The sequence below is a fragment of the Ursus americanus genome, chromosome 9 (genome assembly GCF_024610735.1).
Source record: "Ursus americanus isolate L20-20 chromosome 9, mUrsAme1.1.p, whole genome shotgun sequence".
Lineage (NCBI taxonomy): Eukaryota > Metazoa > Chordata > Mammalia > Carnivora > Ursidae > Ursus > Ursus americanus.
In genome coordinates this window covers 62,451,249-62,478,629 of record NC_142135.1, presented here as the reverse complement: position 1 = coordinate 62,478,629, position 27,381 = coordinate 62,451,249, and the positions used below count along the sequence as shown (strand labels likewise).

The following is a 27,381-nucleotide window of genomic DNA, read 5'->3' as shown; positions in this document are numbered from 1 at the left end:
AAATGCTAAACATAGAGTTACACAGAATATCCAGCAATTTCAGTCCTAGGAATATACCCCAAAGAAATGAAAACATATGGCCACAAAGACATGTACACGAATGTTCAAAGCACAGTTAATAACTGCCGATTAGAAACAGTTCACATGCCCATCACGTGGTGAGTACATAGATAAAATGTGATATATCCATCTGATGGAGCACTCCACAGCAATAAGAATGAACTGATACATGGTACGACATAGAAGAACCTCAAACACATTATGGTGGAAGACAATATTACATTGTATATTCCATGTATATGGAATCTCAGGAAAGGTAAATCTCAGCTTGAAAGCAGATCAGTGTTTACTTGGGGCTGGGCAGGTGGGAGTTGTAAATGATTGCCTGTGAGCACAAAGGAACTTTTTGAAGTGACAGAAATGTTCTAAAACTAGATTGTAGTGATGACTGCATAATTCCATAAAAGTTATTGAACTGTGTACATTTTAGTAGCTGAGTTTTATTACATGTAAATAACATCTTAAAGCTATTAAAAAAGAGAATCTTGGTTTAGCTTGGAATAAAAAGATTTGAAATGGTGGATGTTTAAGATTTCTTCTTTGTGTGGTCTTCCTAGGTGCTTATGGCGAGACATATCCTGCCATTGAAGATGACATCCTCCCCCCACAGTCCCAGCTGCCCTCAGCAAGGGAGCGCAGGAGAAACAAACAGAAAGTACTGGACCTTGTATGTATGAAATATCTTCTTCTTTTTTACCTTTTCAGTTTAGGAGAGGTCTGGGTTCTGGCCCATGCTAAATTGGTATGGTCCACAAGAGACTCATTTTAGACCCAAAGACACCTCCAGATTCAAAGTGAGGGGGTGGAAAACCATTTACCATGCTCATGGACAGCAAAAGAAAGCTGGGGTGGCAATTCTTATTATCACACAAATTAGATTTTAAACCGAAGACTGTAAAAGGAGATGAGGAACAACACTGTATCATAATTAAAGGGTCTATCCAACGAGAAGATCTAACAGTTGTAAATATTTATGTCCCTAACATGGGAGCAGCCAAATATATAAGGCAATCAATCAATAACTAAATCAAAGGAACACACTGATAATACTACATAAGAGTAGGGGACGTTAACACCCCACTCACTGCAATGGACAGATCATCTAAGCAGATGATCTACAAGAAAACAAGGGCTCTGAAAGACACACTGGACCACATGGACTTCACAGATACATTCTGAGCATTCCATCCTAAAGCAACAGAATACACATTCTTCTCCAGTGCACATGGAACATTCTCCAGAATAGATCACATCCTAGGTCTCAAATCAGGTCTCAACTGGTACCAAAAGTTTGGAATCATTCCCTGCATATTTTCGGACCATAATGCTTTGAAACTGGAACTCAATCACAAGAGGAAAGTTGGAAAGAACTCAAAGACATGGAGGCTAAAAAGCATCCTACTCAAGAATGAATGGGTCAACCAGGAAATTAAAGAAGAATTTAAAAAATACATGGAAACAAATGAAAATGAAAATAAAACTGTTCAAAATCTTTGGGATGCAGCAAAAATGGTCCTACAAGGGAAGTATATAGCAATACAAGCCTTTCTCAAGAAACAAGAAAGGTCTCAAATACACAACCTAACCTTACACTTAAAGGAGCTGGAGAAAGAACAGCAAATAAAGCCTAAACCCAGCAGGAGAAGAGAATTAATAAAGATTAGAGCAGAAATCAATGAACTAGAAACCAAAGAACAGTCGAACAGATCAACGAAACTAGGAGCTGGTTCTTTGACAGAATTAATAAGACCGATAAACCCAAAAGAAAAGAGAAAGGACCCAAATAAATTAAATCATGAATGAAAGAGGAGAGATCATGACCAACACCAAAGAAATACAATTATAAGAACATATCATGAGCAACTATATGCCAACAAATGAGGCAATCTGGAAGAAATGGATACATTCCTAGAGACAAATAAACTACCAAAACTGAACCAGGAAGAAATAGAGAACCTGAACAGACCCATAACCAGCAAGGAAATTGAAGCAGGAATCAAAAATCACTCAACAAACAAGAGTCCAGGGCCAGATGGCTTCCCAGGAAAATTCTACCAAATATTTAAAGAAGAACTAATACCTATCCTTCTGAAGCTGTTTCAAAAAATAGAAATGGAAAGAAACCTTCCAAACTCATTCCGTGAGGCCAGCATTACCTTGATCCCAAAAGCAGACAAAGACCCCACCAAAAAGGAGAATTACAGACCAATATCCCTGATGAAATGGATGCCAAAATCCTCACCAAGATACTAGCCAAGAGGCTCCAAAGGTATAGTAAAAGGATTATTCACCACGACCAACTGGGATTTATTCCTGGGCTGCAAGAGTGGTTCAGCCTCTGCAAATCAATCAATATGATACAGTACATTAATAAAACAAAGGACAAGAACCATATGATCCTCTCAATAGACGCAGAAAAAGCATCTGACAAAATACAGCATCCTTTCTTGATTAAAACTCTTCACAGTGTAGAGATAGAGGGAACATACCTCAATATCATAAAAGCCATATACGAAAAGCCCACGGTGAGTATCATTCTCAGTGGGGAAAAACAGAGCTTTTCCCGTAAGGTCAGGAACATGGCAGGGATGTCCACTCTCACCACTGTTGTTCAACATAGTACTAGAAGTCCTAGCTTTAGCAATCAGACAACAAAAAGAAATAAAAGGCATCCGAATAGGCAAAGTAGTAGTCAAACTCGCACTCTTTGCAGGTGATATGATACTCTACGTGGAAAACCCAGAAGACTCCACCCACAAATTGCTAGAACTCATACAGGAATTTAGCAATGTGGCAGGATATAAAATCAATGCACAGATATCAGTTGCATGTCTATACACGAACAGTGAGACAGAAGAAAGAGAAATTAAGGAGTCGAACCCATTTACCATTGCCCCTAAGATACCTAGGAATAAACCTAACCCAAGAGGCAAAAGATCTGTACTCCAAAAACTATAGAATACACATGAAAGAAACTGAGGCAGACACAAAGATAAGGAAAAACGTTCCATGCTCATGGGTTGGAAGAACAAATATTGTTATAATGTCTATGCTGCCTTGAGCAATCTACACATTCAATGCAATCCCTATCCAAATACCATCAACTGTTTTCACAGAGCTGGCACAATAATCCTAAAATTTGTATGGAACCAGAAAAGATCCCAAATAGCCAAAGGAATGTTGAAAAAGAAAACCAAAGCTGGTGGCATCACAATCCTGGACTTCAAGCTCTATTACAAAGCTGTAATCATCAAGACAGTATGGTAGTGGCACAAAAACAGACACATAGATCAAGGGAACAGGACAGAGAACCCAGAAATGACCCCGTGGTCAACTAATCTTTGACAAAGCACGAAAGGATATGCAATGGAAGACAGTCTCATCAACAAATGGTGTTGGGAAAATTGGATAGCCACATGCAGAAGAATGAAACTGCACCATTTCCTCACACCATACACAAAAATAGACTCAAAGTGGATGAAAGACCTAAATGTGAGACAGGAGTCCATCAAAATCCTAGAGGAGAACACAGGCAGCAACCTCTTTGACCTCGGCTGCAGCAACTTCTGGCTAGACATGTCTCCAAAGGCAAGGGAAACAAGGGCAAAAAATGAACTATCGGGATTTCATCAAGATAAAAGCCTTTTTATCATCAAGATAAAAAGCAAAGGAAACAGCTGACAAAACCAAAAGACAACGAACATAATGGGAAAAGATATTTGAAAATGTCTTATCAGATGAAGGGCTAATATCCAAATCTGTAAAGAACTTCTCAAACTCAACACCCAAAGAACAAATAATCCAATCAAAAAATGGGCAGAAACCATGAACAGACATTTCTCCAAAGAAGACATCCAAATGGCCAACAGACACATGAAAAAATGCTCCACATCACTCGGCATCAGGGAAATACAAGTCAAAACCACAATGCGATACCACCTTACACCGGTCAGAATGGTGAAAATTAACAAGTTAGGAAACAGATGTTGGTGAGGATGCAGAGAAAGGGGAACCCTCCTACACTGTTGGTGGGAATGCAAGCTGGTACAGCCACTGTGGAAAACAGTATGGAGGTTCCTCAAAAGGTTGAAAATAGAGCTACCCTACGAGCCAGCAATTGCACTACTGGCTGTTTATCTCAAGGATAGAAATGTAGTGATCCGACGGGGCACCTGCACCACAATGTTCATAGCAGCAATGTCCACAATAGGCAAACTATGGAAGGGGCCAGATGTCCATTGACAGGTGAATGGATAAAGAAGATGTGAGATTTATATATATATATATATATATATATATATATATATATATATATATATATATATATAATATTATCCATATATATAATATTTATATTATAAAATGGATATTATTCAGCCATCAAAAAATGAAATCTTGCCATTTGCAATAATGACGTGGGTGGAACTAGAGGGTATTATGCTAAGCGAGATAAGTCAGTAAGAGAAAGACAATTATCATTATGATCTCACTGTTATGTGGAATTTAAGGAACAAAACAGAGGATCATAGGGGAAGAGAGAAAAAAAATAAGACGAAACCAGACAGGGAGAGAGGGAGAGAAACCATAAGAGACTCTAATCATAGGAAAAAAGTGCTGAGTGTTGCTAGAGGGGAGGAGGATGGGGGGGTGGGGTAACTGGGCGATGGACATTAAGGAGGGTAAGTGATATGATGAGCACTGGGTGTTATGTAAGACTGACGAATCACAGGCCTGTAACTCTGAAACCAGTAGTACATTATATGTTAATTGAATTTAATTATACTTAAATAAAAATAAAATAAATTGGTGTGGTCCAGCAAAGAGCGAGCACTTGCTCTGGACAGAGGTGACCATAAGTGTAAGGGTAGGCTCTACCAAGAAATATCTCCCTAACTTCAGTCAGGTCATTGACTTCTAGTACCCTGGCTTCTTTGAGGTAGTATTTTCCTATCTCCTAGTGGGGGTATAAGCCTAGTAGCACCTGGCACAGAATACTCTGCAACCGTATCTTCCTCCTTCCTTGTTGTAGAATATTTGGATTTCAGAGAAGGTACAAGAAGCAACTGGTAAACATTTATTGCAATGTCTGCTTTAGCCTCTTAGACATCTAAGTCTACTATATAGGCATCTTTTGGTATTTTGGTCAGGTAACCTGTCAAAGGTCACATTCCACAGGAAAGCTGATATTCAACTCATATTCTTTTCATAGAATGTGTGTAAATGTTTTTAAAGTATAACCAGTAAAAAGCCCTGGTGATACTGTTGAGATACGTACTTTGTTGAGTAGACAACTTTGGGTAAATTCTTAAACTGTGTTTTCTTATATATGTGATGTGGAGACACAGACAATATATATGAACCATTAGCACTGACTCAAGTCCACAAAGGACAAATGGTGTTATTAGCATTATTACATGTATAGCTTTACCAGGTGGCAGTAACTTGTTTCCCCAGCAATCATCAGTCTACTTTCTGTCTCTATAGTGTTGCCTTTTCTGGATACATAGACATGAGATATGGTCCAGTTTTAGCATGTCAGTATTTGGCTTCTTTTTTTTTTTTTTTTTTAAAGATTTTTTATTTATGTGACAGAGAGACAGCCAGCGAGAGAGGGAACACAAGCAGGGGGAGTGGGAGCGGAAGAAGCAGGTTCCTAGCCGGGGAGCCCGATGTGGGACTCGATCCCAGAACGCCGGGATCACGCCCTGAGCCGAAGGCAGACGCTTAACAACTGCGCTACCCAGGCGCCCCCAGTATTTGGCTTCTTTTTATTGCTCAATAATACTTCTTTAGGGGTATTCCACATTTTGTTTATCCATTTAACACTCGGACATTTGGATTGTTCCTACTTTTGTGTACAAGTTTTCTGATGATTTTCATTTCTCTTGCAATATATACCTAGGAATAGAATTGTTGCATTATATGGTAACTATGGTTGACATTTTGAGGAACTGTCAGACGGTTTCCAAAGTGGCTACACCATTTTTACTCCCGTCAGTACTAGATGAAGGTTCTAGTTTCTACATCATGGCAATACTTGTTCCTGTCTCTTTTTTATCATAGTTACTACAGTCATCCTAGGGAGTGTGAAGTAGTGTTCATTGTGGGTTTGATTACATTTGCCTAATGATGTTCAGTATCTTCTTTAAAGATATGTCTATGCAGATCCTTTGCCCATTTTCTAATCAGGTTGTCTGTTGATTTGTTATGTATTTGAGACAAAAGTCCCTTATTAGATGTATGATTTGCATAATGTTCTCATTTTGTGGGTTGTCTTTTTTACTTTCACGATGGAGTCCAACTTACCAATCTTCTATCATTGTGCTTTTGGTGGCTTATCTAAGAAACCATTACCTAACCCAGCATCATCAAAATTACTTGTTTTCTTTCTTCTACGGGCTTTTATAGTTGTGCTCTCAAATTTAGGTCAGCGATCCACTTTGAGTTAATTTTTGCAATTGATGTGAGGTGTAGGGGTCCAAATTCATTTTCATGTGGACAATCCAGTTGTTCCAATAACATTTGTTGAAAAGGCTCTTCTTTCCCCTAGTGAATTTTGTTGGCCCTTTTGTCCATAAATGTAAAAACCCCTGGTGTGTATTCCTGGGCTCTATTCCATTGACCTGTAGGTCTGCCTTTATGCCATTACCACCCTGTCTTCATTACTGTAGCTTAACTGATTCTTAGCCCCTGTTGTTTCACTTTTTACCTTTTTGGGTCCTATAATTCCCCACCTTCACCCAGCCTGGCAATATTTAAATATATTTATTTATTATCACAAATGCTGTATCTTCACCTGCATGAATAATCACCAGGAGTTAGAATATAAATGCTACAGGCTTCCATTTATTTTATTCCTTACACTATACATTTACCAGGGGCAAGAATATTTTTAGGTGCACTGATTTATATCAATGATCGTTTCTAAAATTCTCTTTTCTAATTATAGGATAACAGTCATCCTAATATGCCACCAGATGGTCTCTCTTTAAAATCTGTGTCCAGTATAAATATTGATCAGCTTAGAATGAAAAATGAGGAACGGATGCGAAGACTGAATGAACTTCAGAATAAACCGATTAATACAGGTAAATGGCCAGTCTTAATGGACTACAGCACATCCGTAAGAACTGAAACCTGTTTCCAGGGAAGTTTTCACTGTTGGCTGGGGGTGGGGATGGGTGGGTTGAGTTGAGGGGAGATGGAATGACTTGAAATCCCTTTGAGTTGTAAGGCCTAGACATAGACCCTATCCATAGACACTACCCAGGAAAACCTGGGCTCAGGATCAGCTTTGCATCAGATTCTACCAGAGAGGGTATGCTTTTTTGAGTGGATTCTATTTTTTTTTCTTTCTTTTTTAAAGATTTTTGTCAGAGCACAAGCAGGGGAACAGCAGGCAGAGGGAGAAGCAGGCTCCCCAGCAGGGAGCCTGATGCAGGACTTGATCCCAGGACCTTGGGACCATGACCTGAGCCAAAGGCAGGTGCTTAACCAACTGACCCACCCCGGCATCCCTTGAGGGGAATCTAAACAGATGAAATTTTTATTAAATATATCCAGGCTTGCTTCGCTTTCAGCAGGGAGAATGCTGGTTAGCGTCAGGATATCACTCCCCTTACTGAAGTGAGCGATTATTAGAAATTGACAACTTTGAGTTCTTTTGATAACACGTTATAAATTTATAGTACTACAGAGAATTTTTTTTTAACTTTTTTGCTTGGCTTTCAATGCCATAGACAAAAGCAAAGTAGCCTCAGTTTAATGCTTCTTTTTAGAGTAGAAGCCAAGGTTTAGTGTTTCCCTTAGGGCCTCACCGGTCTCTCGCTGCTCGGGTGACCAGCGGGTGGAAGTGTGCTCAGCAAGCACAGGCAGGACGGTTCCCTAGGCAGCTCGCGAACCAGCCCCTCCCTACTAGTTTTAGCAAACAGCAGAGTGGTCTTTTGGGACAATTCCCTTTAGTCTGTTCAGCTACATACAATAATTTTCCATCTTCAACACTTTATTAATTTGAAACTATACTCAATCTCTAGCAGTCAAGGTATCGTATGTTCTGGTGGCAATTCCATACCAAACACCAGCACATATGGTAAACTGATGGAGCAGTACTTTTCACATCATACTTGAAAAAATGTGGACCAGTGGGAAACAGTTCTTTAAATCTGCACTGAGGATTACCTATTCCTCAATTTCTTTTAGAACCAGTAAGGGTTCTGAATATTTAACAGGGACATAGTTAAATTGAGAAAAATAGAGCATTTGAATAATCTTATTTTATAGGTTTTCAACTTCTAAACTTTTTAACATTGTCCTTTCAAACAGGAGCTTTTTGGTACGATGTGGATTGATTGCTTATTAAACTGACTGCACATATCCCTTTGAAGGGCTAATCCTGCACAGACCGGGAAATGTAATTAAAAAAAAAATGACATCACAGGGTAGGAAGACAGATTTTCTTATTATATCTAATAAGTAAAATACAGAGATAGCTGAGTACATTCAATTAAAGAATGATACTTAAATTAAGGACCTACCTTTTAATGGAGTAGACCCCAACCTCTTAGATTAGCTGCAAGAATGGAAGTAATTTCATTTCCTGTCTACCTGTCTAGCGCTTTCCTGAAAGGATTTCATTTCCTGAGAGCATTGTTAACAGGTTTGGAGTATTTCTAAAATTTTGCTGAATTTAAAAGTTTTTTAAGATTATGTACACTTCCACAGTCAACAATGTTTGGCATCCCCCACTTTGCTCTCTTTGGCATCCCTGTGGGTGTTGGTACTATGGAGTCACCTGTTCACTTGACCGTTTTCTTCCTACCTCTAAAAAGAGGGGCCTGGCCAAAACAGTACTGTGTATAACAATACTATGGAGAAATGCGGGGCTGGGACGGGTTAAATTACAGGAAGGAGATCTGTGTTCGGTTCACCTCCTTGCCACCAGTGTTACCTGAGTCCTGTTCCTCTTGCCTCCTTTAGACGATGAGAGTTCACTGGTTGACCCCGATGACACGAAGCATGTGGGGGACGATGGATCAAACTCTGTAGCAACTGAGCCCTGGCTCCGCCCAGGCACCTCAGAAACGCTGAAACGATTCATGGCTGAGCAACTGAACCAGGAGCAGGAGCAGGTTCCTGGAAAACCAGGCACTTACAACTGGCAGGGCCTGTCTACTGCCCACGGTTAAAATAAATCTGTATTGGACCCAGCAGTGCCTTTTAAGGTGAAAGGAATGTCAAATCTGAACCTTTAATAATGTGTGCTACTTTTGGCCTCTATGTGGAAGTTACTTACGTGAGTTTCATCTGTATATAAGGTGTATTTTTTCCCATGATGATGTATAATGATGTATATTATGTACATAAATAAAAGGCAATGATTAATTTATATAATGTAGAATTATATACAATTATTTTTGCACAGTTTTGCCATAAATTGGGGTGGTAATGAACTCCTGGAATCAACTACCATATGTGCATTATTTTAAATTCTGCTTGTAAGATAAGGTGAATAAAACCAGTGTCTTTACTGTAACACCTGAATACGCTTGTTGTATGTACATTTGCCATTGTTTTCATTTAATAAATACATTGGTTGTAGCTGTATTTCAGTTGCTAGGTAATGAATCAAATGTGCTAGTTATTTATTTCCATGTCATTTATAGCTACTCCTTCAGTATGCGTGATGGGGGAATCATAACTGATTTAGTCCCATGAGCCATACACTAAATATTACATCTTTTTGCCTCTGTTTATGCAAAGGAAGGCACTACGCTAATTTATATGACTTAACTACTACTTGATAGAAATTGTTTTTTATATCAATGAATGTCAGTTTCTTATTTTAAATGGAATTGAGGTTTCTAGACAAGGTGTTTTAGAAGTTGAAGACAGGACCACCCAGGGGCCAAGGACAGACACTGGAATCCTTGCTGTGCCACCATGGACCCTTGGATAAGTGAGTCAATTTTCCTAATCACTCCATAAGTGGTACCTTTAAAAAGGTAAGGATTAATTCGAATTCTGAAATAATTCTTTGGTCTTTAGCATTAAGACGGCTGAGAACACCCCCAGCACTACTACTGGCACATTTCCACTGATGGAACTAATGGCGGACAGGATAGACAAGTTTACTGCAAGTGTGAAATTTCTCCATTTTGAATTTTAGCTACACATTTTATACTCAGTTTTGTAACCTAAGCATTGTTTATTTTTACTGTGAAGATTATTCCTCTTGTATCTTCATTTGCAAGGATCATTAAAGCCTCTGTCTCCTGTAGGGGGTCCTGATCCTGATACTACACCATAAAATAACAAACCACCAAGTCATTTGAACACTTACCCATCAGATAGATTGGAAGGTCATGGTGGCTCCCAGCTACCAAGGTGGGTGACCCCCAGAGCCCTAGCATCCAGCTGAGTGTGCACAGGGCTGTCTGGGGGTAGTAAATATGGTACACCTATAAATGCATTGTTCAGTAACTCATCTAAGGTATGAGAGCAAAGACTGAGCAGTTCTATTTTTAAACACAATCATTATCTTGACGTGTTCCATTTTCCATTCAATGTCATCGTACCGCACAACTTGAACAGACTCCTAGGACACACAGTGCCCCCCTGACAAACTGCCTGAAAAGGGACTTCGGCTCTTTCTCTCAGCATTCACAGAGTATAGCCTTATTTTGGGTTATTAGTACACAAAATTTTAATTATGAATATCCTATAGCTGAGAAAGCACAATCCTAAAGCCAAAAGCTGGAAAGAAAATATCAGAACTAAAGAACACTGAATTTGTAGTTCTGGCCAAGTATATTCCTAAGTTCAGCTTTTAACAAAGAATCCATGAAACATGGGGCTGTAGATTACACAGGTTTTGATTGCACTGATGAAATAATCCAAAAACTTTATTGACCTATAACCTGATTAGAATATGCCAGATGAGAATCAATATTGTACAGAAAGTTGTACAGAATTTTTTACATAGAAAACTTTACATCTGTACCATATACATTTTATCCATCTGAAAAAATTTTCTACATCCACTGTTAATACGGAATGCTTGACAATCTTGTCTTTTTTTTTTAACCATCAGAGCACAATTCACAGTATGAATACATTTCCAGTAAATCTAACTCCCCCATCCATGCCAGATTTATTTTAACATATTCAACATTAAATTCTGTACATAGAGTAAAATCTACATCAAGCCCCGCCACCCAAAAGAAAAAAGAAAGTGACAGCAACCTAGATTCATTTTGCAGTGATTCAAGTTTCGGTCCATGAAGGATCAACTCTATTTTAATGGCTCATCTTTAGAAGCCCTAAGAGAAGTATATTACAGGTAGTTAGGTCAGTAGGAGTATTTTCTACCTTTTTTTTGTTGTTGTTGATCATGACAACTGTCAGCCACAACAGCTTCCTGGGCATGTTAAACCCTCAAAATTACCAATCCCCCCCCCAAAAGGGCAAAACCAAAACCCCCACAAAATAAAAAAAAATTTCAACCCAAATGTTTAGTGCATTTGACAAAATATTATAGGTATTTAGCAAATGAATAAGAAAATAAAGAAATTAAAATAAAACAGTGCAGGAAGAACTATATAATGTTTAAGATTTTTATATTACAGACCTGCATCTCTGTACATTTTTCACAGAAGGATGATTACCAGTATCTCAGATAGCCTGAGTGTGCAAAAATCTTCAGAATAAGAATACCATAGTTGCTAAATATCTTTTACCATGAACAATAATTTCTTCTTCCCCCCCCACCCCCCAATTATAAACATTTTATCCTTCAAAATACAGCTCTCCTGAGTTGTACTTCTTGCAGAAGTTCAAATCTTTACATCTATAGTTCTTTGGGTAAAGTTTTACTTCCACACCTGCTGAAAATATGTGGGGCTCTCCCTGCAGCCAAGGACAGGGAAGGACACATGAAAACAAGCTGACACTGTGGAAACAGGCTTTCTGCTCAACATGAGCCCAACATGACAAACAGAATCCACCAGATTACTAAATAGGGACTGGAGCGTTGCAAGTTTGAGTTACAGATCTAAGCATCTTACCAGTAACCCTCAGACACTGCAATGCAGAGAAACCATTTTTCAGGTGGGAAACCTCAGCTCCAAGGTCCTTTTAAAGAGCGGAGGGATGTAAACGCCAACAGAAAAATACCAAGTTGCCATCATTGCTTGTTTATTCCAAGTTCCTGTTCAGGTGGTTGTGATATCTGAAAAACTACTCCAATTCGCAGAAAAAATCTTCTAAGAACGGCACGAAGTTCAGGAATCAAGTCAAATTGCATAATTTCACATAAGAGAGGGTAGTAGAATGATGCATGAGCTTTAAACTGGGGGGAGAGGGGGAAATTTCTCCATTAGTAGTGCTTGCATTCCAAACCACAGCAGCTCAAATGCCTTTAGAGTCAAACCACTTTGGGGCCCGCACTGATCAGTGAAGACAGGAAACGCATCTGCATAAAGCAGGGACTATATTGATTATGGAACTGAAAGAGAAGTATTCAAAAGACTCACTTACTTAATACAAACATTCACTTATCTATCCTTATCTTGAAAAACATTTCCCATTACATTTCCTTGACAAACTTACGACAAACTTTTAGTATTTATCATTGTTTTTCCTGGATAATAAGCAAAAGAAAGAAGACAAGCAGGAACCACAACTGAGTTGTTATAAGCTACGGGTTATTGAAACAATCTTATTTGTTAAAGAAAGTTTTAATTTTTATGGAAAATTCTACCTAATACTGCAACATAAAATTGCAATCTCCAGGCAAAGATCAGACTTTCCACATTCAACTGATGTACTGTGGTCGTCTTTGCCAGAGTTCCTCAATCTCTGAATACAAGTTGCCTGCCTGTTCTCTCTCTGCTGCTCTCCACACCCCACAAGGGACTAGGCAGCAGTATGACCTATGACTAGGCACGAAAGCCCGCGGCAGAACAAGACAGACTGGGGTCTGGAGGCCTTCCTAGCCATGTGGCTGTCGATGCCTCAGCTCACTTCTCCAAGCTTTACCCAGCCCCGCAGTCAGAACGAAATGCATGTGGCCTAGAGCACATGAGTTGGCACGAACATCTGTACGGCACCAGGTGACACTGCACAGCCTCTCTGGGGCCCCGTACAGCACCGTGACTCCAATCGCAGGCTGCCTCACTAGGCATTTTTAAACCAATTCAGGGATCACGGCAACCCATTTCCAAGTATATGAACTATAAGGTGCTGTATTTTTTAAGGAGGGAAACGCATATTTTTGAAAACCTGAAATAGGTATTTATATTTAGTTACATATTTTTAATTTATCATTTCTGCTGGTTTCAAATTCTTAAATGAGTTTACGGCCCATTCGCTAGGGGCTCTGTGTTACAGGGAACCCATAAATATGCCAAAGGAATGGCTGAAGCCAGAAACAGTGTTGGGTAGGAGCAGAGTATAGGGCCAGAGGTTGGGCAGGGTGGCAGTTTTCAAAATGGAGCAGGAAAGACTTCAGGGGTCAGGGTGGGTACTGCAGGGAACTGCAAAGTGTGGGGGACCCAGCGGCTTGTCAGAGTGTCCCAAAGGATTCTGATTCCTTCTTTACTGAATCCCCTACAAAATTACTGCTTAGAGGAGAAAGCAGGGTAAGGAGGGAGAGGACTGAAGGGCCCAGGCGGAGCCGAGCCACCGTGGTCCAGGACAAAGTGGCAACACGGCCCAGCCTTTGCTGGATCTGCCTGAGCCGCGGGTCTGCAAGCTGACGCCCCTGCCTCCTGCTCGAGCATGATGCTGGTCAGGCTAGAAATGCTGGGCTGGAGAGGACATCTCATACTTACCCTATTGTCGCTTATCTTTAGAACTTTAGTTAGAAACAAAAGCAGTAAGTTAGTCCAGGCTTCCCGGTGACTCTCTGACGTTAGAGTAAGGAAGTAACTTAGGGCTTCGCTGCAGACACTGTAACAGAGAAGGCTCACTGTGACACGTGCTCTTAACTGCTGCGATGGGCGTTCACAGAGAAAGAGCAGCTGAGACGAGGCAGGGAGGGACTATTAACTATTAGGAACTGGTTAGAGTCTATCTGCTAACACGAATAGAGTGTCAACATGAACGATACTTTTCAAATAGGAAGAAAACCAGACATTAAAAGAAGCCATTGCAATGTATCAGGAAACACATTTTTCTAAAAGTGTCATTGAATTTCAGAGCCCCTGTGCGGTAGCACATGTACGAGCCTGGCGTCAAGACACGGGGGCCAAAATCTGGGGTGGCTCTTCCCTTCGCTCACTGAGACACTTCTGGGTCTTAAAGTCTCATCAGTAAAGGGGGAACAGGGACTAAGTCATCTCCTGAAGTTCTAAAATGTACTTAATTGGTCTCTGAGAACATCTATTCCCCGAGAATACACAAAAACACACTGCAGAAGACAGCATTCTTTCTGAATAGCATGTTTCATTCTTAGCATGAGTTTAAAATTTAAAGGACAGAATCTTAAGTGGTCACGAAGTAAAAAGAGAATGCGAAAAAGTAACACTAACAAAACCCCAAATATTTTTTCAAACTAAATGTAGGCCAGCAGGTTTTCACTCACATATGATCAGTTTGTAAAAATGCAGTTATCTGTGGCATGAAAGAGCCTAAAAACTCTGAAGTTTTAAATTTTAAGAGAGAAAACTTTCTTACTGTCCCACAGCAGCAACAACAGACATGATTTGCTCATGTCACTAACTGTGCAAAAGTGCGTCCATCTGTAAGACTGTATCTAATTTTCACAATCTCCTCCTTAGGCCCCAAGCTATTTCCACGGTCCTGCAGCGGGGCTGAGATGTGGACTCTGCCCTGAGTGCAAACCTAGTGGCCCTTTCCTACTCTGCACCACGCAGCCACATGGGTCAAAGGCAGAACGTGAGCCAAGAGTCTTACTTTAAAAGCCTCTGCTGGACCTCCTCCCAGGCACTAACCCGGCTCTCATCCATGTACATCCGGAAGAGAATGCGCAGCCCACACGCAAGGCTGCTCGTCTCCTGCTTCAGAAGGTTAGGTTTGGATTTGCCTTTGAAGCCTGTAGAAAAGGGAAGTTTCCGGTATTAATTTGGGAAGGCACCTTACAGAAGGACAAAACAGCCTCGTATGAAGGCACATTTTGTGTAGGTCCCGCTGTGGTATCTGCTGCTTACAAAGCAGAGCTGCCCTGAGCACAGGGCCTCCGCAGCCCTGAGAGTGGGACAGGAGTCACTCAGAGAAGGCACACCTCGAGACTGTGGGGGAGATCGAATTGGGCTGGAGGCCCAACTGGAAGGCGATTTCTATGTTTAAAATTTCCTCTCCTTTCAAGCTAGGGGGGATTTGAAACACAAAACGATGTTGACTTGGGAAAGCGGAACTCTTCAAATGAAATTGCACCTGAAAGCTCCAGCGGCTTACAGGAGGGCTCCTGGATGAACAGGGGCGGACCTCTCAGCAGTGAGAATGTTTCAAAAGGCCACCAGCACTGTGGAGGACCCAATGTGCACGTAAAAAAGGAACCTGGTGACTTTAGCAGGAGCAGTTCTGGTTGAATGGCAGTAACAACTTGGGTTAAATAAAGGGGAAAAAATATAGACTACTCTCCCCACAAGTTAGGTTGTAAAGGGAAGAGGATGAACAAAGCCATGGGCTTAGTTAGGAGTTAAACAATCATTTTAGATTAAATAAAATATGCAAATATAAAGTACCCAACACTATTTCAGAGAGTCTGATGTTCAATAAACATTAGCTTCCTTCTTTTCTTCTTCATATTCTGCTGCCTCTCACTTTTCCAGCACTGTTTTTTACCTAATAGGTGCCAAATAACTATGTCTTAAATAAAAAATTAGATGTCAGTTTGTTATACTTAATTATATATTATATTTATATAATTTAATTATATTATACTTAAATTTTCCAACTTGTTCAAACATGTGCCTCCTTCCCTCCCTCCCTCAAAACATTCACTTCCATTCCGAGGTGTGGCCACTCCCAGATAAGCATGGGGAAGTAATATGAATACATATGCAAGGATTTCCTGTTCAGGACCTTCACGCACTTTTTCTCATAAAAGGGCAGCTTTTAGTATACTGACAGTATCGACAGGGAGACCCAGGTTGGGCGAACAAGATGAAAAAATGGTCAAATCAGTCAAATAACAGATTGATTAAACAAGGGGAAAACAAATTTCCCCTAGAAATTAGCTTATTATATTACACATTATATTATACATATATTATATGCATATTATATTATTATATATTATAATAGGTTTATTATAGATCAGAGAAAGGTCTGGCTAGCAGACTGACTTCCTACTATTATTAAGGTAAAAAGTTCATAGAGTGAAATTCACACACCTGAATTATACAACAATGAATTCTGATAAATGCACACCTCTGTGCACACCGTTAATGGTGAACATTAAAATGTGATACTCGTGCAGCTTACCTGCTTTCCACAGAGCAGTCCTCTGTTCATTGTTGGAATTAAATGCTTTTGCAAATCTATGGGACTCTAATAAGCAGTCCAGTAGCTTAAAAAGTTGTTGTGATGTTAAAAAGCGGTACATTCCTTGATCTTGGGTATCAACTCGAACATCAAAGTCCACAGCATCTCTCTTTGGAAAACAAACCACCACAGCACAGGTGTGTGTGTGCGCACGCACGTGCATACATGCACACGCACACACATGCACACACAGTAGAGAGTCACAAATTTTAGTAAATTTAGAACTCAATGCTCCCCCAAAGATCAGTTTTAAGAGCAAGCCACAGAACTGAATGTCTTTTATCTCAACAGGGAATAGGAAAAGGTCCATCTTTTGTTATTAAATTTCCAGAATCTTCCTTCCACGCATCCTGGTCATCAAGCACCATCTCCTATCTCTCTAATGCCCTCCTCCTATTTCCTGACTCCACGAGCTCTTCCCCTGCCGGAGCTACAGCTCTTCACTGTTCCTTCCCTGACTTAGGTCCTCTCTTCTTAACCAGTATAGACACCTTGGGCTCCAGTTATAATTATTCTCTTGAATAATCCCTCACTCTTTTTAGATTAATTGGCTGGCAGAACCGCCTACTCCACACCTACACCCACACAACAAACACGACTGGGGAAAACCGACTGGTTTTAAATCCAGTGGGCTCTGGGTGCTGTCCAGCAATCTCGCACTGCCCTAGTCCGCTTTCCTGGACGACTAGCTCATGGTTTCACTTCTCCAAATATCTAAAACTCTCTTCCCAACCTCATGTGGTGGATGATTTTTCTTCTCCTCTCTATCAGAAGAGACCTCCCACAAACTCCCAACAGCAAATGGACCAACCTTTCTGTGTTAAGAACCCACACACTTTGTTGCTTTCCTGTTACGATGCATGAGCGGCCAGGGCTTCCATTCAAGACCCCCCCCCCCCCGGGGCTGGCACTACATGCTGTCCCTGCTCACTTCACACAAAGATTGTTCTGCAACTGCCCCTGTCTTCTGCACTCAGCTCTCTTTCTTCCCTGGAGAACTCTCATCAGGGAACGTGCTGTAATACCAAGACAAAACAAAGCAGACCCTTCTCTCGGCCCTTCATCCTCCTCCAGCAACTACCCTATTTCTCTGTACCCCTTTACAGCAAAACTCCCCTTGACTGAATTATCAATATTTGCTCCTTGCAATTCCTCTCTTCTCTTGTACCCATTTCCATAATGCTTTTGTCCTCAACATTACAATTAAATGCAATGTCAGGGTCATTGAAGTCAATCAAATTGCTAGGGGGCGATTCTCAGATGAAATATTGCTTGACCCACTAAGCATTTGGCAGAGATGATCACATCCTTCTCCTTAGAACATTTTCTTCATTTGGCTTCCAGGATACCACTGTCTCTTGCTCTCCCCTTGCCTCATGGATTCTTATTCTTGGGCTCTTTACCAGCTGCTTCAGTCCCATGGTTTAAAATGACATTTCTATGATGAAGAGCCCCCAAATCAAATTTCTAGCACGACCTCTGCTCTCTGCTCTTAAGTCTAGACCGTGAAAGCCAACTTCCTCCTCAACGTAAAAGCAGCTGTCCCCCCACGTCCGTACCTGTGCAGCGGCTAGGTTTTCGGCATCTTCCTTCTTACTTGTGGCTGGGAAGAACACAATGTTGTCGATAGTCTGGATGAGTTCCAGCTGCACAACACATTTAATCAACAGGGCGGCAAACAATTTTTGTTCTGGAAATTCTGTGAGGAAACCCACCCCAATGCACATGCAAACAAAAATTATTTTGAATCCTTTATAATTTCTATGACATTACAATGCTAAGGAAACATTCGTATGTATGAAGGTTACCTGCACATATCACACTGAGGACATACTGCTTTTGCACAAACACCACTCAATAAAAGTTAAATCAATTTTTAGAAAAGCCTTACAAAATTTTTTAAATAAAAAAAATTCCCAAGGACTAAGAACAGTAAATAATGTTCAAAAAGGTCCCATTACAACTTTTAAAATAAGATTTAGGTTGTTCTTTAATAAAAGGTAACACATGGATTAAAAACTAAGATTTTAACAGCATTTACTGGAACTCAAGCTTGACCTTTGAATATAGGTAATACAAAAACCTATACCAAAAGAAAACAACGGGAACCAGATCTGTGAGAAAGGAAGTAAGGGACAGCCACAAATTCTGACAAATGGGGTAACACTGTGGGCTCACCAGAGCACGTTTTATTTGGATCCAGGTTAGAAGTTGTAGCTAACTATATTTTCAAATGCATCCATAAGCAAAGAAGTCTATAAAAGTTATGCTAAGTACATGATCACAAAACTAACCAAATTTCAAAGTAACAAAATGCTCTCCACACTGCGCAGGCAAGATGAAACACAGCTAACTCCTCTAGCCTGAACGAATCTGCTCAACAAGATGTTTCTGACAATCCACCAGCCTGTAAGGACATGTTCACAGAAGAACTCTGCATTTCACTGACCATCCCAGTTAAGCAAATGACGAAGCACAAGGTCAGAAAAGAGGACTCAACTACCGAGATGCTGCAGGAACTCGGCAGCTGACATGCAGCTCTAAGGGAGGCCGGAGGTCATACCTCAATCCTGGGATGTCAGGGCCAGCTTTTCCAGTGAGCTTTCCAGGAGGCAGAGGACTGCCCAAGGGGAGCAGCCTGTTAACCACTCCAGGGGAATGGCTCAGGATTGGAAAACTTAGAATTCGTCAGTCTCTACTTTTGCTTTTATTACAAATTTCCTTTTGGGGCACCAATTTGTGGAACTTAAATTCATGTTTTAGGGACTTAAGGGGTAGCAAAACAACTTGCATAAATTTATTCTTATTGAGGTCATTGATAAAGGCTCCTTTCCAGGTAGTTTTCAGAAATGCTGTTGTATTTAACACTTACTACTAGATTGCATGTCAAAAAAAGAAAAAAGAAAACAAAGAAGCCACAAGTCCCACAACTGTCTCCTCTTCAGTGTTTTTCCTAGCCCTTTACCTCAGTCAGAGCTGACATGTACCAGTTGCTTCTCCACCTCCCCCATTCAAGTCATAAAACTCAGTTCCTAGCGCAGGAGACTCGTGGCAGCACAGCTGAACTCCCAAAGAGACCTGGGAGTCAGCTGACATCTACAAGGTGTGTTCTCATTAGTTCTAACATCAGCTGCTAAGAGTTGGAAGAGCTTTCAGCAGGGTGAACTGAGAGTATGGTTGAGTATGCTTTCTGGTGTCCCTGGAGGATAAGGATCTTAACTTCAGACTCACCAGCAATGACCAACAGCATGTTTGGGGACAATATCTATTTGCACAAATTTTACAACTAGGGTTGGCTGACACTGCCAGGGTTACATTAGGTGACTGTGTCACTGGTTCACCCAAGCTAAGCAAAGAGTAACTATGTGGGACAGCCGCTACTGAGCTGAGGCTGGATGGGGCAGTGATGTTTTCTGGAAGTGTACAGAGAGAAAGAGCTAGCTGCCCTGCAGACAGGATGAAGTAACTCAGGTCCATGTTAGGATTCTTTTCTCTGAGTAGGAGAGAGTCAGACAGCAGATGGCTGCCCCATTCAACAGAGGAACCATCACCTGTCCACTTAATGAAAGGGCTCATGGAACATGGCCACCATTTGTTCTTCCCCAGCTCCACCTATTCTGAGTCAACAATCCCATGGTGAACTTTTCCTGAAGAACTTCAAGGGGAGAGCGAGCAGGGTTTCTGATAGAAGAAAAGCAGCATGGGTCCTCAGCTCAGCGTGGTAAGGGGAGCAACAAGCACTCCGCTCCAGTTAAAGGTATGTTCCTAGATTAGCCATGTGAAAACTTTCTAATGTGTGATGAGCATGCCCTTCCTTTACAAACCTAAATATATTTAAATTCAGTCTTGGGGCTGAGAGACAGAGAAGTTACTCACTATTCTATCCTCATGGCACGTTCCAGTGCAGGCTAAAGCTGTCATGGATTCCTGCACAATCCATACTGTTCTCCAGAGAACAGGAATCAAAATGAAAATAAGCCACTCACCACTACCTATCTCCCTTTTAGGAAGTTAGGAAAACACACTGAATGAAGCTAGAGACTCTTTTCAAGTAGGATACCAAATCTCTCTTCTCTCAAGAACAAGTCTAAGCACCTCGGATTAATTAAAAAAATTCCCTGAAAAAAAAATTAACTCAAAATGAATCAGCGACCTAAATGTAGGGGCTAAAAGCATAAAACTCTTTAAAGGAAACATCAAGGAAAACCTTCGTGACCTTAAATCTGGCAATGGATTCTTAGCTATGACACCAAAAGGAAGAGCAAGAAAACAGGTAAATTGGATTTCATCAGACTTAAAAACTTTCTGCATAAGATGATGTTATCAAAGAAATGATATGACTTATACAACAGGAGAACAGAAGTATCTGCAAATCATATATGTGATACAGGCAGAGTATCCAGAGTGTGTAATAAACTTACAATTCAATAACAAAAAGACATAAACCAATTTAAAATGAGCAAAGACATGAACAGGTATTTCTCCAAAGAAGAGACAAATGGCAATGAGTACATGAAAAGATGCTTAGCATCATTAATCATCAGAGTGACTGCACAACACTGTGAATGTACTGAAAATAATTTTTTAAATAAAAGATTTACTTATTTATTTTAGAGAGAGCGCACGCACACAGGGGGCGGGGCCAAGGGAGAGAGGGAATCTCAAGCAGATTCCCTGCTGAGCTTGGAGCCCCACACGGGGCTCGATCCCAGAACCCTGGGACCATGACCTGAGCAGAAACCAAGAGCTGGCCACTCAATCAAGTGAGCCACCCAGGCACCCCTAAAATGGCTACTTATTTGAATTTCACCTCATTTTATAAAAGCAATTAGAGTTGTCCTGTTTTCCTCTACGGAGGAGGTGGCTTTTCCTTCATGTTACAATTTTCCTTCAGTAAACAAAGCTGGATCAGTTTTGTAAAAAAACAGAAGGGGTTCCCCTTCTTTGTGAAAAGAACTAAGACGGTGAGCGGAGACGTGGTGTGGGGCAGCTGAGTTTTGTAAAGTAGGCGGGCTCCACAGGAAGCTGGGTGCGCCTGCTTAGAAAGCACTACAGAGAAAGGCCCCTCAGGCCCCATTTTTGCAGAAAGGATATGGGGAGGACATGCAGAAGGGAACAGAGAGAGAAGACTCATGTGCTGGAGAAAAGACTCATGTCTGACACAAACATTAGCTAAAGCATTTGTGGAAAAGGCTGGTACCACAGGTGTTAGTGCATGTCCAAACTGGAACACACACAGTAACAAAGTGCCTACACTATCAATGACAGTGTGGAATTATTAATATCCAAAGTGAAAGCAAACATTTCATCCTTTACCTACATAAAACAAAACACACTATTTTTATTAGGAGAATTAACTCACTTGCTGTATGTTTAATTTTGCTGACTTCTTCATTCACAGTAGAAACAGCAACCAATGGTGCTTGCTGTCTGTTATCTGCAGATCTTGGCTGAACAGAATCATGAATATCTACAGATTTCTGTGATATTGTATCCTAATAAAACAAAAAATTCATTATAAGTACAATGAATAAAGCTTAAGGATGAAAACAGTTTCTAATATGCTGTTTTTGAAAAAAATTACATGTGTCACCACGAAAAGGACATTCTACACAATGTGATTACAGACGCAATGAGAAGATCAACTGAAGTTACCTATGCTGACAGCCTTTAAGAGAAAAGTTTCCTTTCTAACCCTCATTTGTCTCGGGCCTCGCACCACGCAAAAGCAATAGATAAAAATGCCGAGCTTCGCTGTGTGGAAAAGTAGTCAGCAATATCCGTGAACTCTCATGAAATCTGTTTAAACAAACCCAGATGTGGCCGAGGTGGGGACGTTTCTGCAAGTGCAGGTGCAGGTGCTGCTCAGGAAAGCTTTGTAGGGGTGAGTTTAGGGAAAGACGTTCTGTCATCCAAAGGATTTGGCGACTGAAAAGGTCAGTGAGAAGGTGACTAACTGCGAGTGTGGTGCCATGAAGAAAAGCTCAAGTTCAAGTCCAAGGGAACTACACCAGACTTTCGCTCCAGCATTAGGTGTAACCTTGGAAAAGCAAAGAACACTCTTGAGCTAAAGTTTTCTGACTTGACAATGGAGAGGACACTTTCCTTTTAAGTTATTAAGGATAAGGTAAGAAATGCAAAGCACTAGCACAGGGTCAAACAATGACAGTTAGCATTACTATTCTAGCTTTATTTTGCTAGAGCAATAAAACACACTCCAGACAGAATCCAGAACCTGGTTTCCAGAGGAACTGAGAATTCTAACCTAACAGTCTTAGCCGGAAGCGACCTCACCTGGGTTTCTGAAAAAAAGGCAGGGGCTTACATTCCCAAGAAATAGTGCTAATCAAAATAGTATTTTAACTGAGATTTAAAATATCACAGTTTATGATTTTTCATTTGCTGTTCCATATAAAATGGGGATAATGTACCAAACTGGGTTCAAAACATTGCTGAAAGGATCAAATGTGAAAATATTTTTTGAACAGTGAAGTGCTACACAAACTAAAGCCAATTATTGGTATAATTGTTCTTACTCATCTTAGTATTTTTCTTGTTTAATACACAAGAGGCCTTTAATAATAATTATATAGACCCAGTAGAGTAGTTGGGTAATTTCTTTGGCCACGATAGCCTATAATACACTTCTAAAAAAAATTTTTTTTAAGATTTTATTTATTTGAGAAAGAGGAGAGAGAGAGATAGAGCACGAGCGGGGGGGGGGGGGAGGAAGAGGGAGAAGCAGACTCCCGAGCAACTCGGGAGACTGATCCCAGGACCCTGAGATCATGACCTGAGCCAAAAGCAGACACTCAACCGACTGAGCCACCCAGGCATCCTATAATGCAGTTTTAGATAAAAACTTAAATGGAAGAATGCATATAACAACACTTCTAAATTTGTAAGTCCTTTAAGGGAATGTTTGTTGTTTAAAATTAACTATATAAAAACCAAATGTCTCTTTTTAACTTGTACATTTTAAGAAGTATATTGTAAGGGGGAAATTAATCAGTTGACAGAATAAAAAATGTATTGTCTTCCCGAATATAAGTGAAAAGCACTGTTTGTTTGTTTTTTGGAAGGCACTGGTTTTTAAATTCTTTTGGTCATTGGCTCTTTTGAACATTCTCATGATTTCTAAGAAGCTTCTCCCCAGAAAACTAAATGTACACAAAAACTAGTCACAGTAGTGGGGATTTAAAAAGTCTCCTTTGTAACAGAGGAATTTTTTTTAACATTAGGGCATATTGCCTTCTCAATTTTTCTGATTAACCAATGTAAATGAGGATGATTTTTTGGTAATCTTTGCATTTTTTAGAACAGCTGTGTACCAGAAGTATGCCCATACCTCCCCTTTAAAAAAGGACACTTTAGTGGAAAAGGAGGAGCCCCTATGAAAGAAATCTCTACGTATCGAAGTGGAGACATCTCTTAAAATGTTAGTCTCCAATCCAAATAAGATTTCATTTTTTGAAAAACTACATATAATTAATATTTACTATACATAGAAATGTATGGAAAACAACTAGAAAGATATATATCACAGTATTAAACACTGGAGTTGCTCAGTCATTAAGCATCTGCCTTCAGCTCAGGTCATGATCCCAGGTTCCTGGGATAGAGCTCCACATGGGGCTCCCTGCTCAGCTCGGAGCCTGCTTCTCCCTCTCCCACTCCCCCTGCTTGTGTTCCCTCTCTCGCTATCTCTCTGCCAAATAAAATCTTGGAAAAAAAAAAAACAAAACACCGGAGTTGTGGTTGAAGGGGGCTTGCATTTTTTTACCCTATTTTCTTCTGTACTACCCCCGCCCAAAAAAACATTAGCTGGGTATTTTTCTATTTTTAATTTTTAAAAAATAGTCCTTCACCAAATCAGTACTGGATATGCACCTGTGCTGAATTGTCACACAGGTCACACTGCTTCCAAGTTTGTGGAAATGAAGGAGAAGACTGATTGTTGTTCTGGGAAGTGGAAGTCGGCCCAAAGTTCCTGAAATCTGGTGATGCCGCCATAGTTGATATGGCTCCTGAGAAGCCTATGTGTGTGGAGAGCTTCTCTAACTATTCCCCTCTGGGCCATTTTGCTGTTCGTAACATGAGACAGATGGCTGCTGTGGGGGTCACTAAAGCAGTCTGCCCACAAAGCTCAGAAGGCTAAATGAATATTATCTCCGATACCTGCCACCCCAGTCTTCATCAGTGGTGGAAGAACTGTCTCGGAAATGTTTAAACCAATTGGCCATTTCGGTTTAATAGTAAAAGAGTGGTTAATGATAACAATGCATCATAAAACCTTCAGAAGGAAAGGAGAATGTTTTGTGCACCTTTCATTTTTATGTGTGTGGGGGGCACAATTTTAAAGTTATTAGTTTTTTCTAAGTTGTTTTTAAAATCAGTACTTTTTAATGGAAACCACTTGACCAAAAATCTGTCACAGAATTTTGAGACCCATTAAAACAAAAGTTTAATGAAAGAAACAAATAAGAGTAAATAAATAAGCAGTCCTTCAGTGCACGGCAAGAAATATTCAGCCGAGAATGGCAGTGAGTAAAATACTGCAATTTACTGGCAGACTGTAAGTCATACAGAGAAGAGAAAGCAAAGGAAAGCACAGTGAAAGGAGGGGTAGCAGCAGCTCACAGAGGAGACTGTGAGCAGGTCCTGAGGGGCACCAGTGACTCCCTTCATGGAATGCGGCAGCAGCCCAGCCCCTGAGCACTCACCCCGGCACATGCAGCTGCAGCAACATTATGTGCATTACCCGACGTAACTCTCATCACCAGACTCACTCTAACATGAGGTTAGGTAATTGCTGAGGCCACAGAGCTAGTCACTGCAGAGCCAGGATTTCATTTTGGGTCTGGCATCGAAGCCCACGCTGTGAACTACTATACTATACAGCAGAGGTAGGAAAAACAAAAGCCCACAAAGCAAGCAGGACGTGGGCCAAATTTAAGAAAAACAAAAAAGAGAGCAAGCTCATTCTTGGCTTGAAACAGGACTTCCTAAGTGGTGGAGTCTGTAACGAACAGACGACTCCGACAGATCAGCATCACAGAGCAGCGTGGCCCCAATCCACCAGATGGGACTGTTCTCTCAAGATACATTCAGAGCAGTACTTTTCTGTGAAATCGAAGTTTTAGCCACTGACAGTTAAGAAATTTAAAAGTTGTGGGGGTGGACAAATGGACCAATGGACACTAATAAGCTACCTCTGGCTTCCTGGGTTTAAAACTGAATAAGGCCAGATTAAATAACAGTACTGTTTCAATGGTAATTTCCTGATTTTGTTCATGGCACTATGATTATGTAAGTGTTTTCCTTTTGTTTTGTTTTTTAAGGAAAAACACTAAAGAATTTAGGGATAAAAGGACATCTTATTTTCAATTTACTTTCAAAGAATTCTGAATGCGGGGTGGGACAGTGAGAGAAAAAGGAAGGAAGGAGGGAGAAAATGATAAAGCAAACGTAGTGAAATGAGAACATCTGGAGAAACGTGGTGTCATGTAGTTTTATGTGTCAACCTGGCTAGGCTCTAGGATCCAGTTACTCAGTTCCAACACAAATGCAAGTGTTGCTGTGAAGACAGTCTGTAGAGGTGGTGAACATCTACAGCCAGTCGACTTTATGGAGACTATCCTAATAATAAGGCTGGAGCTTCATGGGGTCCGCTGAAAGGCCTCAGGTCTCCCTGAAGTAATTCTGCCTGTGGACTGCAGCAGCAACTCCTGCCCAAGACTTTCCAGCCTACCCTACAGTTTTCAAATTACTGACACCCATAACTGCAAAACCAATTCTGTGAGATTTAAATTAAAAAAAGATAGATATATGCACATACCTATATTACACACACGCACACAGATACAGACAGGTATTTCCCACTGGTTCCATTTCTCTGGTAGAACACGGACTGATATAAATTTTGGTACCATGAAGTGGCGTGATGCTATAACAAGTACCTAAAAATATGGACGTGGCTTTGAACTGGGTAATGGTAGAAGCCAGAAGAGTTCTGAGGCATATGACAGAAAAAGCCTAGACTGCCTTGAAGAGACTATTAGTAGCATTAAATGCGATTCTGGTGAGGATGCAGGAGGCGGGGAAACGCAGGATGGAGAAATCTTGTCTTCTATCACCCTGAAGAATACATATATTGTTGTGGAATAGAACGTGGACAGAAATATGAATGTTCAAAGTGCTTCTGGTGAGGTCTCAGAAGGAAATCAAATCAGGAACATGTTACTGGATAATGGAAGAAAGGTGATACTTGTTGTAAGAAGCAGAAAACTTGGTTCAACTGTGTTGTACTACTGGGTGCAAAGCAGAATTTGTAAGTGATGAACTTGGATATTTAGCTGAGGATATTTCTAAGCAAAAGGTTAAAGGTGTGGCCTGGTTTCTCCTTGGTATTTACAGAAAAATGTGAGGCTAGAAAGATACACTCAAGAAGGGAACTACTAAGCAAAAAGGAACTAGCACTTGGTAATTTGGGAGGACCGTGGCCTGTCCAGATTGCAAAGGATGCTAAAATTGGAAAATTCACTGTTACGAAAGCATTTCTTTGGACAGTTAAACAGCATTTGTTGAAAGAGATTAGGTGTGTGGATCCAATCAAACATCTAAGCAGAAGCCTGGTAGAAAGATGAAGTTATCCAGAAAGGTTCCATGAATAACTCTTTTGACATACACAAGAGACCCACAGGGATTTTAAGAATGATACACCAGTAGAAACAGAGCCAGCCTAGACTGAAAGAGACAGACATAGGATAAAATGGAGGAAGGTTATCAGATCTCTGGGATTCTACAGGCAGGAGA

The 27,381-nt window shown here is 40.6% G+C and overlaps 2 protein-coding genes across 12 annotated transcripts in view; one reads left to right on the top strand and one right to left on the bottom strand.

Moving 5' to 3' along the window:
* Positions 1 to 9,663, top strand: part of CSPP1 (centrosome and spindle pole associated protein 1) — a 381,696-nt gene extending 372,033 nt beyond the window's left edge. For all 9 annotated transcript variants that reach the window (XM_087864846.1, XM_087864853.1, XM_087864850.1 and 6 more), the window contains 3 exons: positions 618 to 727; positions 7,010 to 7,148; positions 9,037 to 9,663. In XM_087864846.1, the coding sequence (XP_087720972.1) occupies positions 618 to 727; positions 7,010 to 7,148; positions 9,037 to 9,245 (458 nt within the window). In that variant the 3' untranslated portion in view covers positions 9,246 to 9,663. The remainder of the gene's footprint in view (positions 1 to 617; positions 728 to 7,009; positions 7,149 to 9,036) is intronic.
* Positions 9,664 to 11,125: 1,462 nt separating this feature from the next.
* ARFGEF1 (ARF guanine nucleotide exchange factor 1) overlaps positions 11,126 to 27,381 on the bottom strand; it is a 154,580-nt gene continuing 138,324 nt past the window's right edge. For all 3 annotated transcript variants that reach the window (XM_087864843.1, XM_087864842.1, XM_045800693.2), the window contains 6 exons: positions 21,929 to 22,061; positions 18,126 to 18,265; positions 16,507 to 16,675; positions 14,974 to 15,112; positions 13,890 to 14,007; positions 11,126 to 12,406 (listed from right to left, as the gene is read on the bottom strand). In XM_087864843.1, coding sequence (XP_087720969.1) covers positions 12,242 to 12,406; positions 13,890 to 14,007; positions 14,974 to 15,112; positions 16,507 to 16,675; positions 18,126 to 18,265; positions 21,929 to 22,061 — 864 coding nt within the window. In that variant the 3' untranslated portion in view covers positions 11,126 to 12,241. The remainder of the gene's footprint in view (positions 12,407 to 13,889; positions 14,008 to 14,973; positions 15,113 to 16,506; positions 16,676 to 18,125; positions 18,266 to 21,928; positions 22,062 to 27,381) is intronic.